The sequence below is a fragment of the Canis aureus genome, chromosome 33 (assembly GCF_053574225.1).
Source record: "Canis aureus isolate CA01 chromosome 33, VMU_Caureus_v.1.0, whole genome shotgun sequence".
Taxonomy (NCBI): Eukaryota; Metazoa; Chordata; class Mammalia; order Carnivora; family Canidae; genus Canis; species Canis aureus.
The window spans coordinates 37,856,731-37,873,610 of NC_135643.1; the positions used below are offsets into that span (position 1 = coordinate 37,856,731).

At 36.5% G+C, this 16,880-nt stretch overlaps 1 protein-coding gene across 1 annotated transcript in view; it reads right to left on the reverse strand.

Moving 5' to 3' along the window:
* The window catches only part of PRSS12 (serine protease 12), a 75,588-nt gene that overhangs the window by 6,063 nt on the left and 52,645 nt on the right, over positions 1-16,880 (reverse strand). The window contains exons 9-11 of the mRNA XM_077882399.1: positions 14,512-14,717; positions 10,576-10,654; positions 9,758-9,880 (exon numbers count right to left, since the gene is read on the reverse strand). Of these exons, the coding sequence (XP_077738525.1) occupies positions 9,758-9,880; positions 10,576-10,654; positions 14,512-14,717 (408 nt within the window). The remainder of the gene's footprint in view (positions 1-9,757; positions 9,881-10,575; positions 10,655-14,511; positions 14,718-16,880) is intronic.

Sequence of the window (16,880 nt, forward strand, 5' to 3'; positions counted from 1 at the left end):
TCCCAATAGCACTGTCATAGCATTTATAACAGTTTCTAAGACTAAGTTAAAAGATCCCAGTCAAAGGCTCCTTAAGTGTAAGGACCATGCCATGCTCACTTTTGTATCCTAGCAGTAGGCAAAGTGCTTGGCACAGAGCAGTCTTAATCAATGTGTGTTAAACAACTTCTTTTCAAAGACATCCACATCTACATACATACATTGTCATCCCTAACTTGTTGAAATCAGCGTCAGCTTCTCACCAGCTCTTATAACACCATCACTAAAGTTTCTAATACTTTTTTTTTTTTTTTTTTTTTTTTTTTGAGAGCAAGAGAAAGCATACACGCACACTCAGGGAAGAAGGGCAGAGGGAGAGAGAGAGAATCTTAAGCAGATGATGTGCTGAAAGCAGAGCCCATCGCAGGGCTCAATATCACGACTCCGAGTTCATGACCTAAGCTGAAATCAAGAGTAGGACACTCAACAAACAGAGCCACCTAGGCACCCCTCTATTACATTTTAAATTACCCAAATATCTAGTGTTCTTGTTAATGCTGGCTACTTACCAGAGTCACTTATACCACTTTTAAAAATATAAATGTCCAGGTCACACAATCTCTAAGAGTATTAAATTAATAGGGCTGATGATGTAGGACAGCAGTAGGTGATTAAAATTCACAGTCAAGCTTGAGAACCACTACACCAAAGACTGAAAGGCACAGTGATTAACACCTGCCCCTGCATGCCTGGAATCTCACCAGGTGAAGTGAGCATCATAAGAGATAACATGAAGGTATCAGAACGCAAAACCCATACACATTTAATACATATACTGTGTTCTCAAATCAAGTAGATTTCAGCCAACAGTTTTGAATATACTGCAAAAGTAGTATGCTCACCAGTCAGGAGTTGATATTAAACTGAAAACAAAAATAAAATATTTACCTGAGAAGAAGAGAAAAAGCATCATTCTTGTCAAAATGAATCTATCAGTATCTATACCTTTAAAGTTGTCCCTTTTTAAAGAAATGGATCAGCTAAACCTAAGTGTGATTCCCACACTCCTGTCACTTCAATTATTCTTAGAAATAATCACACGCTCAGAATTTGAAAAGCATCCAACACAAGACCAGATTAGTTTGTTAACCAAATATTTGTCTTCTGTCACCTCTCATAGTGGGTGTGATTATATACTTCAAAGATAACACTTTGGCTGAGGTTCCCAATGTAATTATGGACCTTGAAAATATTTAATACAGTTCTAGACTTCTCAAGAAAACATATCAAGGAACCCTTTTTATTTTTCAACATAAAAACTCTAGTTGAGCTTCTGTTCTTTTGACAGGCTTTATTATATCCAAAAATGCTTCTAAAACAAACATTTTAGGTTTTGGCTGACACACCATCATCCAGTTGTTTGTTTTGCTGAAATGCCTTCAACTCCTCCTCAAATAAAAACTGGATGAAATTGCCAGGCAAGCTTGAGCAAGAAAGTATCTGAAAGTAAAATCCAATGTCCCCATTTTTCTGAGATTCTAGAGTTAAAGAACAAAAAATCATTGGGATTAAAAATAGAAGAGTTAATTCGCGTTGCAGGGTCATATTCTTTATGGGTGTTTTCTATATAGATTCATCTCCTCAAAAACTATTTTACATTAACCTGTACACATCTACTACTACTAGAGTCTTTTTTGTGTTCTCTGGATGAAATTCAAAAAGGGATTGAAGTTTCTTCTGTAAATGGTTACAATTGCTTAGACAGAAGTGACCTTCTCTGTAGAACCTTGCATGCTCATGTATATGTGTTCAGAAAATGGTTTTAGCATGATTGATGGCATAATATCACTAAGACCATGTTCCTAATGAACTCAGATACCAGGTTATGATGAAGCATATGCTAAGTACCTGACAGTTATGTTTTTAAAAAGTGACCCCATTACCTTGTAATTACAAAGATTTAGACATTTCTGATTTTCAGAACAACAATCTCTAGCAATTTCCAACTGCTATAGTGTTTCTAAGCAAAAAATAAAAAAAAGATAAATCAGGTAAAGCTATATTCTTGATCAAATCAAATTTGCAGTAGAATTACAGAGAGAAGAGCATCCTTGTTTTGGATACATTCTTTCCTCCAAAATGATGCTTGTTACCAGAATAAGCAACTAAAAGGAATTAGTATGATATTCAGGAATTTTTCTCTCAATTATATTGCTGTACCACCATAGAGAGAGGTCATTTCATGATACTCAAAATTTAGAGTAGAAATACCAAAAGCAAGTAATTTATATTACAGAAGATTCATAGGGACTAAAAAAAAAAAAAAAAAAAAAACCTTGAATTTATCCCAAGTTTCCACTTCAAAATGCCAACAAGATATTGCATTCCAAAGTCTGCCTTGCATTAACACTAGGAAAAATGTGGAAAATGAGATAGAAGGCCTATAAACAGTGATTCACCAATTACTTCAGTTACTCTAATTATGTTGGCATAACAAAGTGAGACATAGCACACCATGTGAAAGTTGCAAACAAATTAGAAGTTGATTAGTGGGACTCTGTCAGCCTTATAATAAAGCAACCTTATCATGTAAAGAGACTACTGCACATAAAATGAATATGACAGGATAGTGGATCTGAAGTAACTACATTCTAATCTCAACCTCTCAGCCATCATTCTTAGTCTGACATGAGGATTATATAAAAGAATGACTCTAATGGCAAAACAAACATAAAAAGTTGTCGTCCCACAGTATAAAGTAGCACAGATGGCAATAGCAATCTATGCCTTATTCAGAAATAGCTGTTCAAGAGATGCCTGGATGGTTCACTCAGTTAAGCGTCTTCCTTCAGCTCAGGTCGTGATCCTGGACTCCTGGGATCTGAGCCCCACATTGGGCTTCCCACTCAGTGGGGAATCTCCTTCTCCCTATGTCTCTCCCCCTGTTCATGTGTGCACGCTCTCTCTCTCTCTCTCTCAAACAAATATCTAAAATCTTAAAAAAAAAGAAAAAGAAAAAGAAATAGCTATTCAAGAGCACCGCCCTATATCATCACTGCAAGAATTAGGCACCAAGGAAGGCCTGAAGAACAAGAAATCATTTTATAGCATATACAGAAGTCCAGTAGTGAAAGCAGTAGAGAAAGGAAATGAGAACTAATTTCAAAATATGAAATTTAGGTCCCTGACCACTAGGCCTTAAATGAGATTCCCAAGGGATGCGTGGATGGCTCAATTGGTTAAGCATCCAACTCTTGGTTTCAGCTCAGGTCACGATCTTGCAGTCCTGGGATCAAGCCCCTGCATCAGGCTCCATACTCAGAATGGAGTCTGCTTCAGATTCTCTCTCTCTCTCCCTCCTGCTCTCTCTTTCATTCCCTCTCTCTCTCTCTTTCATAAATAAATAAAATCTTTAAATAAATAAATAAGTTGGAATCCCAAGAAATCTAAAAGGAAGGTAACCTCTCAGAACCTGACAATCCTACTTCTTCTTTTTTTTTTTTTTTTTAAGATTTTATTTAGGGGCACCTGGGTGGCTCAGGGGTTGAGCATCTGCCTTTGGCTCAGATCACGATTCCAGGGTCATGGGATGGAGTCCCACATTGGCTCCCCACTGGGAGCCTGTTTTTCCCTCTGCCTATGGCTCTGCCTCACTCTGTGTCTCTCATGAATAAATAAATGAGATGGAAGAAAGGAAGAAAGGAAGGAAGGAAGGAAGGAAGGAAGGAAGGAAGGAAGGAAGAAAGAAAGAAAGAAAGAAAGAAAGAAAGAAAGAAAGAAAGAAAGAGAAAGAAAGAAAGAAAGAAAGAAAGAAAGAAAGAAAGAAAGAAAGAAAGAAAGAAAGAAAGAAAGAAAGAAAGAAAGAAAGAAAGAAAGAAAGAAAGAAAGAAAGAAAGAAAGAAAGAAAGAAAGAAGAAAGAAAGAAAGAAAAGAAAGAAAGAAAGAAAGAAAGAAAGAAAGAAAGAAAGAAAGAAAGAAAGAAAGAAAGAAAGATTTTATTTATTCATGAGAGACACAAAGAGAAAGGCAGAGCCATAGGCAGAGGGAGAAGCAGGATCCTGCTTCTATAGGGCAGTCTCTGAATTCCAGAGGGAATCGATTTTTGCAAAGTTCAGTGTTTCTGATGATTAAAGGAGGGTAGTTTTAATCCAAAGTCCCTGAACCTAGAAAAAAAAACAAAATTTGGAGCTTATTCTGAATCACTAGTAACTGTCCTTATGCCTTTTAATAAGCTTACTGCAATAAAAATGTGAGTTGTAGCCTCCTTAGGCACTTCAAAACAGGAAGTCTATAAAATCTGGTAAAGGTTACAGCCTAAGTCAGATGGATATAAAACACATTTGCAAAACAATTCTCTCCCTACACACATTAAAAGAATTTTACATTATATCTATAGCACATCAAAATGCTGCATATCATAATCTGCTCCTCTGCTTTTTAACCAACTGTCTTTATCTTATACTGAGCAAATAAAGGGAAGAAATTCAGAAATGACATATGGAAGGAATTATCTGTTGATCTAGGTTTAAGATATCACCATCCTCTAAAGAGTCCAACATTCTTAAATAGATCCACTATCTGGCAACTGAGCCCCCACTTTCATCATGCAACAACCATTTAGGAATATTTCCTATGTGCCAAGTAATATACTAGACACTCGGTTTATAAACAGAAGTGAGATGATTACTGACTTTAAGCAAGACTCTAGGAGGAGACAGGACAGAGGAGGAATAATGACATGTAAACAAACAAACCCAAACTTGTACCAAAAAGAAAAGAAAAAGACCTTCCAGGGAACCCATAAGTCAGATCAAAGTTTTCAACCTCAAGTAGAATTTTTGAATAATTTCTCTACTTTAAAACTTTAAGCCTTGAACTCTGATGTCTACAACTTTTAACAGAGACTTGAAAGACAAAGTATCTTAATCAAGAGGAGGATAATCTAAACTAACATCCTGAGTTATTTTACCCAAACACTAAACCTTAAGACAGGTTTCTCCAGGTTCTCTGCAATTTCCTACCTTCTCTTCTCCAAGAATCAGTGGAATAGAATCATCCTGAATTTCCTACTTTTGATAATAATCATCTTTGATTCCCCTTTTTGAACCTGAACATAATAGCAGCCAACATTTGTTTTGAATTTTGCAATTTTTAAAATACTTTCACATGCTTAGCGGATCATTTGCTCCTCATGGTGGAATGTTACTGCCTTCATCTTATGGGTCGGAAAATGGAGGCTCCAACAAGCTAAATAATTTCCACAAAATTAAACAGTCAAAATCAGAGGAGACTGTGACCTTGCTCTCAATGGCCAGATCCAAGTTTCTTGTCACACAGTACCAAGTTCTAGTGATATCTGTCACAGCAGCTCTACCTTCTCTCCCTCCTTTTCTTTTCCATTTTCTGTCTCTATTATAATAGCCTTGTAATCAGTATCCCCCTAGCTCCTACCATTGTGAGTCTTAAATCACTGGGTAACACGGACCAACTGAGTCACTCCAAAGCATGCACGCAAAGATTTTTCATGTAATTCAAAGCTCATTCACAGACCCCTAGATTAGTAACTTGGCTTTACCTCCTCAGATTTATCCTGTTATATCTGCAAATGACTCATCTCCTAAAACTCTTCCTCGATCACATTTCAAGGCTCAGAAATCTTCAGTGGTTTCACACTACCTAGTAACTGAAACAGAAATTCACTACCCTGACATTCCAAGCCTTTCCAGATTCTCTACTGAAAGTCCACTACCAAAACTCCAAATCACTACCTTAACTAGTAACTGCCACCGTTCAAATACATCTCCTGTGTTTGCACATGATGCTTTCAACAATAGACATTAATCCACCTTCAGCCTCTACCAATACATGAGTCCAACCTCTGTGCTTGAACACACTTTGTAACAGAACTTACTTTTCCTCCCACATACAGCCCATTCCATCTCTGATTTGTCCTAATTTTAAAGAAATAAAAAATAACTTGCTATGTTCAAATAAAAATGATCTCTCCTCCCATTAACAACATCCATGGTGTCTGAAGCCACAGGTAACAAATCTAATCCAATTCTACACAACCTCCTCTGTCTGTTTGCCTTCCCTGGTGTCCCATGTCACTTTTTCATGATGTGGCACTCAGAACTGAGCACAGTTCTCTCTGCCTGATGGTAACAATGCTTTGTCTCTGAGGACAGTAAGAACAGCAAGGCTTATCACGGCTGTCTTGCTGCCCACGACTCATGGCCTTTTGGACAACTGCATTACATCACTGACTGGTATGAAGACTGCAGGACTCTAAAACTCATGAGGTCTTTTTCACTTGTGCTACACTTAAGCTAAGTTTCCTGGAACTAAAGTCAGCATTTTACTTCCTCCTTATTCCACATTGCTTCTTAGAATCAGTCTATCAAGATTTTTTGCCATCATGGATCCTATCTTCTAACATGTGTCCCTCTCAATCTTCTGGCACCCCAAAATAGAATTAATTTACCATCAGTGTCTTTTTTCAGTTTAGTGATTAATAGATTGAATAGGACATGGATAAGTATCCAGTCAACTCCAATATAGTCTTCCTCATCATCATTCTTCAAACATCCCCAGATCATATTCTATTTCACTCACTTAGGCAAGTGGGTCTTAACCATTAGGGTTCATAAGAATCATCAGAGGTGCCTGATAAAAATACCAACTCCTGAGGCTCGGCTCCAAAGATTCAGTAGATCTGGAGTAGAGGCCCAGGAATCTGGATTTTTAACAAGCTGAATGTATCTAATATTGTGGTAGAAAGACCACACTTAAAAAATGATGCCCTAGGGCGCCTGGGTGGCTCAGTAAGTTAAGTGGTTAAGCGTCTGACTCGATTTTGGCTCAGGTTATGATCTCAGTGTCATGGGATCAAGCCCCACCTCAGACTCTGCACTCAGTTTAGAGTCTTCTTGTCCCCCTTTCTTCCTTTTCCCCCTCCCAGCCCTCTCATGCACTTAAATAAATAAATAAAATCTTTCACTTGTTTAAGATCTTTTTCTAATAAAGATATTTTAATTTTAATATGTTTAGATGTGTCAATTTAAGTTCTCACTCAAAAAATAAAATCTTTAAAAAAAATGGTGCCCTAAACTTTTTTTTGATACTCACATATCAGCAATATCAATGTCTCCCTCCTCTGGGTTCCTACAGCTACTTTAAAAACTCATAGAGACAACTGGGTGGCTCAGGGTGTGATCCCCCAGGGTCCTGGGATTGAGTCCTGTATCAGCTCACCACAGAGAGCCTGCTTCTCCCTCTGCCTTTGTCTCTCCTCTCTCTCTCTGTCATGAATAAACAAATAAAATCTTAAAAAAAAAAAAAAAAACTCTTACAGCAACTATCCTTATCTATCTTACTCTCCACTCTATCTCTAGTACATAGCATATTCCTGGGAATATTAATTTTTTTGTTAAGCTAATGAATGAATTAATATGATCTTTATTGTCTGTGCTGTTCACATAACACATGAATGTATTAAATCCACGGATACAGGTGAACACTCACACTCAATTATTATCCCAGAAATGACAAAGGCTATGCAAAATATAGATCTGTGTCTCCTGCACATTTTACAAATGGAAAATTATTTCATAAATATTTATCAAAATAGATAAGAGGATCTGAATAGAGATCCTAGAGAAAAAAAAAAATATGAGAACTTGGCATACAACTTAGTTAAGATAAATCATTGGGTAAAGAATGTAATGTTCAATAAAAAGTGCTGGTAAACTATCTATGAAAGTATTAAGTTAGACTCCTTTCTCATACCATATATACAACAATAAACTGTAAACAAATTAAAAACCTACACATGAGGGGCACCTGGGTGGCTCACTGGTTTAGCGTGTCTGCCTTTGGCTCAGGTCGTGATCTTGAGGTCCTGGGATCGAGTCCCACATCAGGGTCCCTGAGAGGAGCCTGCTTCTCCCTCTGCCTATGTCTCTGTCTCTCTCTCTGCATGTCTCATGAATAAATAAATAAAATCTTAAAAAAGAAAAAAAAACCTACACATGAAAAGCAAAATTGTAAATTTTCTTAGTGAAAAACTAGTATCTTAATCATGTGGAGCTAGGAAAGGATTCTTTTAAATAAAATATAAAAACTTTTATCAAACTTAAAAAATCAACACACTGTTTAAGTGTTTATATTAAAATTAAAATATCTTTGTTAGAAAAAGATCTTAAGTGATGGGATATGTCCCAGATTGAGAAAAGGTATTCGTAACACACAACAAAGACTATGTACACAGAACAAATTTTTTAAATCAATTACAAATGACCGTCCAACAGAAAAATAATCAAAGGATATAAACAGGGCAGCCCAGGTGGCTCAGTGGTTTAGCACCACCGTCAGCCCAGGGCATGATCCTGGAGACCCCGGATCGAGCCCACATCAGGCTCCCTGCATGGAGCCTGCTTCTCCCTCTGCCTGTGTCTCTGCCTCTCTCTCTCTTTATGTCTCTCATGCATAAATAAATAAAATCTTTAAAAATATATATATAAACAAAGAATTCATGAAAGAGATAGACACTAACCAGGGAAATGGAATTAAAAAAAATCCAAAAAGTCTAAGACTGGCAAAAATTTAAAGTGTTAATACCAAGTTGAGGTGGAGCTTACACATTGCCATGAGATATACAGATACAATTACTTTAGAAAGTAAATTAATAGTGTTAAGCAAAATTGAATTACACCCATATTCTAGCAAAATGCTCCCACATATATCTACCCAATGAGACATAGAATGGATATCTACTTCAGCACTGTTTTCTCATAGTGAAAGAATGGAAACTACCTAACCATTAGTAGGAGAATAAATAAACTGTGATGTGGTCTTCTAATAGGAGTTGCAATTCACAGGCGGTTAATGTGAACAAAATCTATATGGATAAATTATAAATATACAGTGAAGCCTTATGATATCACATATGGGAAAATATAAAACAACTTTTTCAATGACATGTTACACATTTTATATGAGACTTTTAATTATGACCATTTTCAAATACATAAAATTATAACAGTGAGCCTTCTGTACTTATCACCTTGCTTCACTAATTATCAATATTTTGCTGAGGATTGTATACATTTTAAAATACCAAAATTCATGCTGAGGAAATGGCAATGAGCCAGGCCCACAAAAGAGCACAGGACAAAAAGGAGAGTCAGGTTCTACTGCAGGAACTGCTACCATGAGCAGTGTGACTCCTGCATGCTGATTTTCCCTGCATGGGCTCCCCTCTGAACTGGGAAGATTTTAGACTCGATTGATAAAATGTTTGGGACATGAGGAAATAGCCAGGATGCAACCTGACTTTCTAGATGGTACAAATAGAGAAATCTCAAAGACACATAATACCATGAAGACCCAAAGGATCAAGAACAATAAAAATTGCACTCTCTATTCTTGGCATTTATAACTAGATAATCTGAGGTCTCTTCTAGCTCTACTGGGCTATGATTTCACCTTCACATTTGTTCTTGAAGGAAGCACTAACATACCTGCCTCTCCTCCCAAAACCTATGGTCTCTGCTCCCGAAATAGAAGGTTTGCTTTAACACTGCAGTAGCAAGTAGCTTCCTGAGGGTTCTCCTCACTCCTTCTGTTACCGCCCGGAGTTCCACAGTGCTGTAGGCATCAGTTAGGAAGACTGGTAGCCGGGCTCTGTCATCTCAAGTTTCTAGTATGCTACAGAGTAGGAATTGGATTGGAAGAACTGGCGATAAGAGCACAGCTGAGTTGTCTGGAAAGGACATACCTCTTGAAGCAGTGTGCCGCTGTAAGGACCCAGCAGCTACTCAGGAGCGTGGCCCCACAAAGGAGCCTCCCATCTCCATAGGAGGACTTAAGCCGGAGGGACACTTGCCAAGGCCAACCACCCCTAAGAAAAAAGTAAGCCACTTAAGTCCATATAAGGTAGAAAAAGCAAAAAAAAGTACCCATTAAAACAATGACTCAGGAGGCAGTATAAAAGGGATCCTAGGATATCAAATCCCTTCCTACATTGAAAATGGTGCCCTTACAACTCTGAGCAGGCCAAGCTGAAGATTTGCATACAGGTATCTGTAGGCATCCCACCTATCTCTGACATTCATGGAATCGAGTTGAATCTTCTTCACACTTCTTTCTTTGAAGCATACTTTCCCCACTACCTCACCTAGACAGCCTAAAGAAGTATTTAATAAGTAAAGTACTGGCTTTCTGTTAGTAAATACAACAAAATTTTTAAAAACTATATCAAAAAGAGTCAAGTCCAAAACAAATATATTCTAAATTAAATGAATTTCGTTGTTATATATATTTTTGACAGACTTCCTGTCAAATTAGTTTCTGCCACACAACTTTTCAGCAACATATCTATTTTATAAATCAGAAGGTAGTTACCTAAGAACATGCTCTATATAAAGTAAATGTAGGTCCAAAAAATGTGAAATTACCAGTGTAATCTGTATTTAATTTAGAAAATTAAATAAGTAAAATAAATCCCTTACCTAATAGTAGAAAAACCCCAATTTGTAATTCTGTGTATATAAATAATTCTAGAATATGGAAAATCTCCTCTGTAGAACCTTTTACCTTAAAGAATTTTTCCCACCAATGATCCGCTTCTGCCGACGGTGCAGTAATCTCAAGCCACAAACAGATGAGAGGGATTCTGAAACAGACAGAGGTTAGTAATCAGGCTATCATATTGCTGATAGTGGGGTAAAGACACCAGGGACACATTCTCCTGCTGCTTCCTTCTCCATTTTAAAATGTCTTTTCTCCTCAAATTATAGGATACTTTTTCTTATAATAAAAAATAAAAGCCTTTTCATTTAACCAAGAATTCACAAGTAGACCAGGAACTTGATGAAGATTTCCATGTTCAGCTGTGACCCTGCCCAGTACATCATCCTATCGGTGCCACATCTCCTCCTCCGCTGATTTCAGAGACGTATTGGAGTGCAGGAACACTAAAGTAAGAGAACTGTAAAAGTGATACTTGTCTAAATTACTTGCTTTACATATATAACACTTCCAAGCCATGTATACAAAATGTACCTTAAAGGAGTAAAGCACATTCCCAGAATGGGATTCTGATCTAAATTCACATCTACATTTAATCATATAGCATATTAATATATGGAAAAGGTTTATGAAGCAATCTAAGCAGCATTTAAGGGAATACATTCACACTTCCCAAGATGACAGACTCTATCAAGAGCATAAAAAGAAGAATAATTAAGAATCAAAATATATGAAAAGATGGTTACAAAAGAAAGTAAATAAAGTATGGCTATTTAAAAAATAATTTTAGAAAAGATGAGAGTTTCTATAGGGGTATTTTGGATTTTTGGTCAGGTACATATGTATAAAGTATAAGTAGATGTGTTTTTTTTTTTTTTTAAGATTTTTATTTATTCCTGAGAGAGACAGAGAGAGAGAGAGAGAGAGAGAGAGAGAGAGGCAGAGACACAGGCAGAGGGAGAAGCAGGCTCCATGCAGGGAGCTTGACGAGGGACTCAATCCCAGGTCTCCAGGATCACGCCCTGGGCCGAAGGCAGTGCTAAACTGTTGAGCCACCCAGGCTACCCTACTATTTTTTTCTTTTTTTTTTTTTTAAGATTTTATTTATTTATTCATGAGAGACACAGAGAGAGAGAGAGAGAGACATAGGCAGAGGGAGAAGCAGGCTCCATGCAGGAAGTCTGATGTGGGACTCAATGCCAGGACTCCAGGATCATGCCCTGAGCCAAAGGCAGATGCTCAACCACTGAACCACCCAGGAGTCCCTAGATACTCTTTTTCTAAGTGTGTAAGAAGAAAAGGCTAGGAATTGTGCCAAGACCATGAAAATCTAGTCAGCACTAATATTCTCCCATAATAATCAGGTAAAATGGAACTCAACAGGGAATCAGCACTAGCTATTTCTTCAGAGAAAAAAAAAGTTCAACAATGTATACCAAGATCATTAATCTGCCAAATGATTTCAGAGGCAAGCTGTCAAACTTTAATTCTCATCTCTTAAGGTATGAGTCCTCTAGATGACAGAGCAAATTATAAGATATTAGAAAAACATCAGTTTCAAATTATGCTCCAAGTCAGGTCAAAGTATATAACACCAAAATAAAGAATGATGTAATTAATACTGAGCAAGCAAAACTGAAAGTTTACATCATTCTGGGGCAAAGCACAAGATTGCAAAAATGTAAAATCTATTTAAAGCTGTAAACAAAAAAAATAAAAATAAAAAAAAATAAAGCTGTAAACAAATTTTTACTGTTATCCAAAAAAGAAAAAAAAAAGTGAAATGAAGTTCATTTACTAAAGGATCCCATCAGATGACCAATAACCAATGGCTTGAGTTTGAGTCCCCTTAGAGGAATCACTAGGGAGATGCCTGGGTGGCTCAGTTTTTTAAGCAGCCAACTCTTGATCTTGGCTCAGATCATCATCTCAGAGTTATGAGATAAAGCCCTGCATCAAGCTCTGCATTCAGTACCACGTCTGCTCTCCACCCCCCTGCTTGCACACTCTCTCTCTCTCTCTCTCTCAAATAAATAAATAAAGACTTAAAAAAAAAAAAAAAGAAGTCACTAGGTCTTGAGCCTCAACACAAAATCAATAGTTTAATAAGCCAGATTCAGTAATCCAGCTGGTCTAAGACGAAATCTTATTTGAGGTATGGTAGCATTGGAACCATTGAAAGGTATAAAAATAAGTGTTGCTACCACTCTAGGAATTTATAAAAACAAATGTATAAATAATGAAGAAATAAATATGGTATTTCATAGTTTAAAGTAGGTTTACATAGGAATATAGTAAAAACATTTTACAATTATTGAATTTTTATGTTTTTCTGCTGCTTAAGAAATGACATAATCCAAAGAATTAGTTATATTCAATTTGTAACTATAGTTTAAATTACTGAAGGGAATTTAATAAGTTAAGTTAGTAATCAATACTTTTATATTATATAAGTATGCTATTTAATAATATTAATTATGTAATATGATTTGGTGAGCCAATTATATATGTGTGTGTATACATATATAAAACAAAGCAAAAAATGTTGTACTCTTCACACTCAGAAGGTCCTCAGACAATGAAGAATCATATTAACAACATTGTCTTTAAGCAATTAAGAGATGTCAGAAAATGAGAATGCTCAAATATAGAAATGCCTAAATTTTAGAAAATCCAGTGCTTCAAAACTGTGAACTTTCAACACACATAAAGAGATGATTTTTTCATAAAATGTACCCATAGTTTTCTACAAAATAGCTACTTTTTTATTTAAAGCATTATTTGTTTCATAAAAGTTACACTCAGCTTTCAAAGATTTTTCTATTTAAGGATAAAATGTCTGTTTACTGTATTATACTAAAAGATTATTTCTCTTTTTTTATAAGATTTTAATTAATTATTCATGAGACGGTAGCTCAGAGAGAGCGAGAGAGAGAGAGAGTCAGAGACACAGGCAGAGGGAGAAGCAGGCTCCATGCAGGGAGCCCAACGTGGGACTCAATCCCGGGTCTCCAGGATCAGGCCCTGGGCTGAAGGTGGCACTAAACCGCTGAGCCACCTGGGCTGCCCTGAAAGATTATTTCTCATTTTCCTTAATGTCTTTAAATTTCAGAGAATAAAATCTACAGAAGATAATTTTTTTTTTAAGATTTTATTTATTTATTCATGAGAGACATAGAGAGAGGCAGAGATATAGGAAGAAGGAAGAGAAGCAGGCTCCATGCAAAGAGCCTGATGCAGGACTCGATCCAGGGACTCCGGGATCACACCCTGAGCCAAAGGCAGATGCTCAACTCCTGAGCCACCCAGGCATCCCAAGATAATTTTCTTTTTGCAATTACTTTTAAAATCATCCTGGTTGTTTAAAATATTAGTAAGAGTGGAAGAAGTTCCTTTCTATGATTCATCTTTAAATTTTCATTTCTTGGTGGATGTGTTTGGGTGGCCCTTCAGATAAGCATCCTACTCTTGATTTCTGTTCAGGTCATAATCTCAGGATGGTAGGATCAAGCCTCACATTGAGCTCCACACTGAGCATGTAGCCTCCTTGAGATTCTCTCTCTCTCTCTACCTCTGCCTCTCCCGACCCTCCTCCCACTCTCCCTCTCTAAAAAAAAAAAAAAAAAAAAAAGAAAGAAAGAAAGAAAGAAAGAAAGAAAGAAAGAAATTCTTTCCTTCTTATTATGAAGTAAATATCAATTCTAAACCTTCAAGGATACCAATAAGTTTGACAGGTTTATTACATCCAGAGAAAGAATGGTACAGAAACTGCTGAGAATGTCAAAAGGGCGTAATGCCAAATCCTGTAAATCCACTCCTGCCCCTGAATTCTGCTCCCCATGTAAACTTCATCCAGTCAAGTTTGTCAAAAACCACTGCCTCTAAATACAAACTCAGATTACATATAGTCATAGAAAGGGAGATTTTTGTTATCAAAGTACTGCTTATATTAATGATGTGAAAAATACTCTGACTAGTATAGGCCCCCCAAAAATGACTTACCTTTATTACTGTTGCCTGTTGCCTTCTTGCTAAAATAATCACAAATGACTCCTGCATCTTCGCTGTGGCGGCAGTTATGTCTTCCAATATCTTGTTTAATACAGTCATCCAGGGACCTCTCATTTCCTGTGCACTTCACATTATCCACATGGATGGGTCCTTTTCCTTCCCCAAAATAAGCCATGGTTCTTGCTCTGGCAGGGCCCCTGGGAACACAGCATTCTTGAGGATATGGAGAACCAGACAATCGTACATTTGAATACATCACAAGATAGAGTCTCATTCAATTAACTCTTAAATATTAAAATTAGCATCTATGTGTGCTAAAAAATACTTATTTCATGACTCTGTCAAAAAAAAGCTTAAAAATTATACCTTCTCTATTTTCCTACCCTAGAGTTTACTTATTGCATCCGTTGCTTCCTATTTAGCTTTTGCTGAGAAAGTCACATTTAATGGCACGTGAGAAATTCATGATAGTCTTAAATTCTAGTTTATGCAGGACAAAAAAAAAATCTCAAAATTTTCTTAAGGAGCATAACATTCTTTTAAAGTTGGTTAAAACTGTCAAGAAGATTATGAGGTTCAATAATAACCTATGGAGCTAAAAATTTTAAAGCCTACTTTAGAAATTGAGAAGTCTAAAAAAAGGAAATCAAAAAGTCTAATTTTTAAGACAGAAGGACAAAACTGGGAATCACAGATAGAAGGAAGACTTATTTTGGTATGTTATTTTGTTGCCGTTGTTGTTTGTTTTTAATCACACAGTATTTCTTTTTAAATATCCAAACAAAAGCTTTTTTAATGAAATATTTCAAACTAATGCCATATTCAAAATTCAATTCCTGATAATTAATGGCAAAATTATGAAAGGTGAAGTTTTAAATTCTGAATCATAGGGAAATTATCCTTACAACTTCAAGTTAGGGAAAGAATTATTCAACAAGACACAGATGGTATACTTTAAATTAAAGGACTAATCAATTCAATAAAAATTAAGAATGCTACATTACTAAAAATCACCCAGAAAAAGGTAAAAGATAAATTAAAAGGTTGATGCATATATTTGTAATACGTACTTATATACATATTTGTTGGTGAATACATCCAGTAGAGGCAACTATCATACAAAATAGAAAGAATTCTCAAAATTTATTAATTAAAAGAAAAATCCTAACAGTCCAAGAGAAAAACAGGTAGAAGACAAGTTTTAAATCAAAAGAAACTGGGACGCCTGGCTGGTTCAGCGGTTGAGCATCTGCCTTTGGCTCAGGGGGTGATCCCTAGGTCTAGGATTGATTTCCCCATCAGGCTCCTTGCAGGGAGTCTGCTTCTCCCTCTGCCTGTGTCTCTGCCTCTATCTGTGTCTCCATGAATAAATAAATAAAATCTTTACAAAAAAAAAAAATCAGAAGAAACTGACTCATTAAAAATGACAATTTGGACCAGATTTCTCACATCAAAATATATTCTACTTAACTAAGACAAAGCTATTATACTTTCCGTATAGTTATGCGGGAACTCTAGCAAAGTCATTTTGATATGGATTCTCTGAGAAATTCATTTGAATGGCTCCCTTCAGTGATGAGACCCAGCCTCACATGCTTGTGGTTGGCAGCACATTTACCTCAAAACTGGTACAGCTTAACTAGTAACTGCTACTCTGACATAAAGTGTAAATAAAAATAAGATTTAACCCATGATAAATTTTTACAGTCATGAAAGACCCCTGTACCCGAACAGATGACTCTAACGGTACTCTTAAAGTAAAATCTTTTTAATATAAAAAATATTTATTAATTATATAAGTAATAAATGCTCACCGTATCAAATTTACAAAATAAAAGTATTTTAAAAATCCCAACAACACACTGCTAGCATTTGGGCATCTTCCCTTCCTGTATATCTTTATGGGGGAAGTACTAACTATAATTTTTACTAGTTATAAAAATTCATTGTAGGCATCAGAAGATCTCAAACTTCAGAGTACTTAAAAGGCCACTTGGGTTGATTCTGAGTGTATTACTAGCGGGACTTAGCAATCTGTATTTTCCATAAGCCCTACATGATTCCTGTTCAAGAAGTTCTGCATCAAACTTTAACATGGGGCAGCTGACTCTTGATTTCGGCTCAGGTCATGATCTCCGAGTCCAAATATAAGTCTTTGTGGACAGCTTAGATTTCTTCCCAGAAGTAGAATTTTTTTTTTAAGATTTTATTTATTTGTTCATGACAGACACAGAGGAGGGAAAAAGCGAGGCAGAGACACAGGCAGAGGGAGAAGCAGGCTCCATGCAGGGAGCCTGACATGGGACTCAATCCTGGGTCTCCAGGATCACACCTTGGGTTGAAGGCAGCACTATACCGCT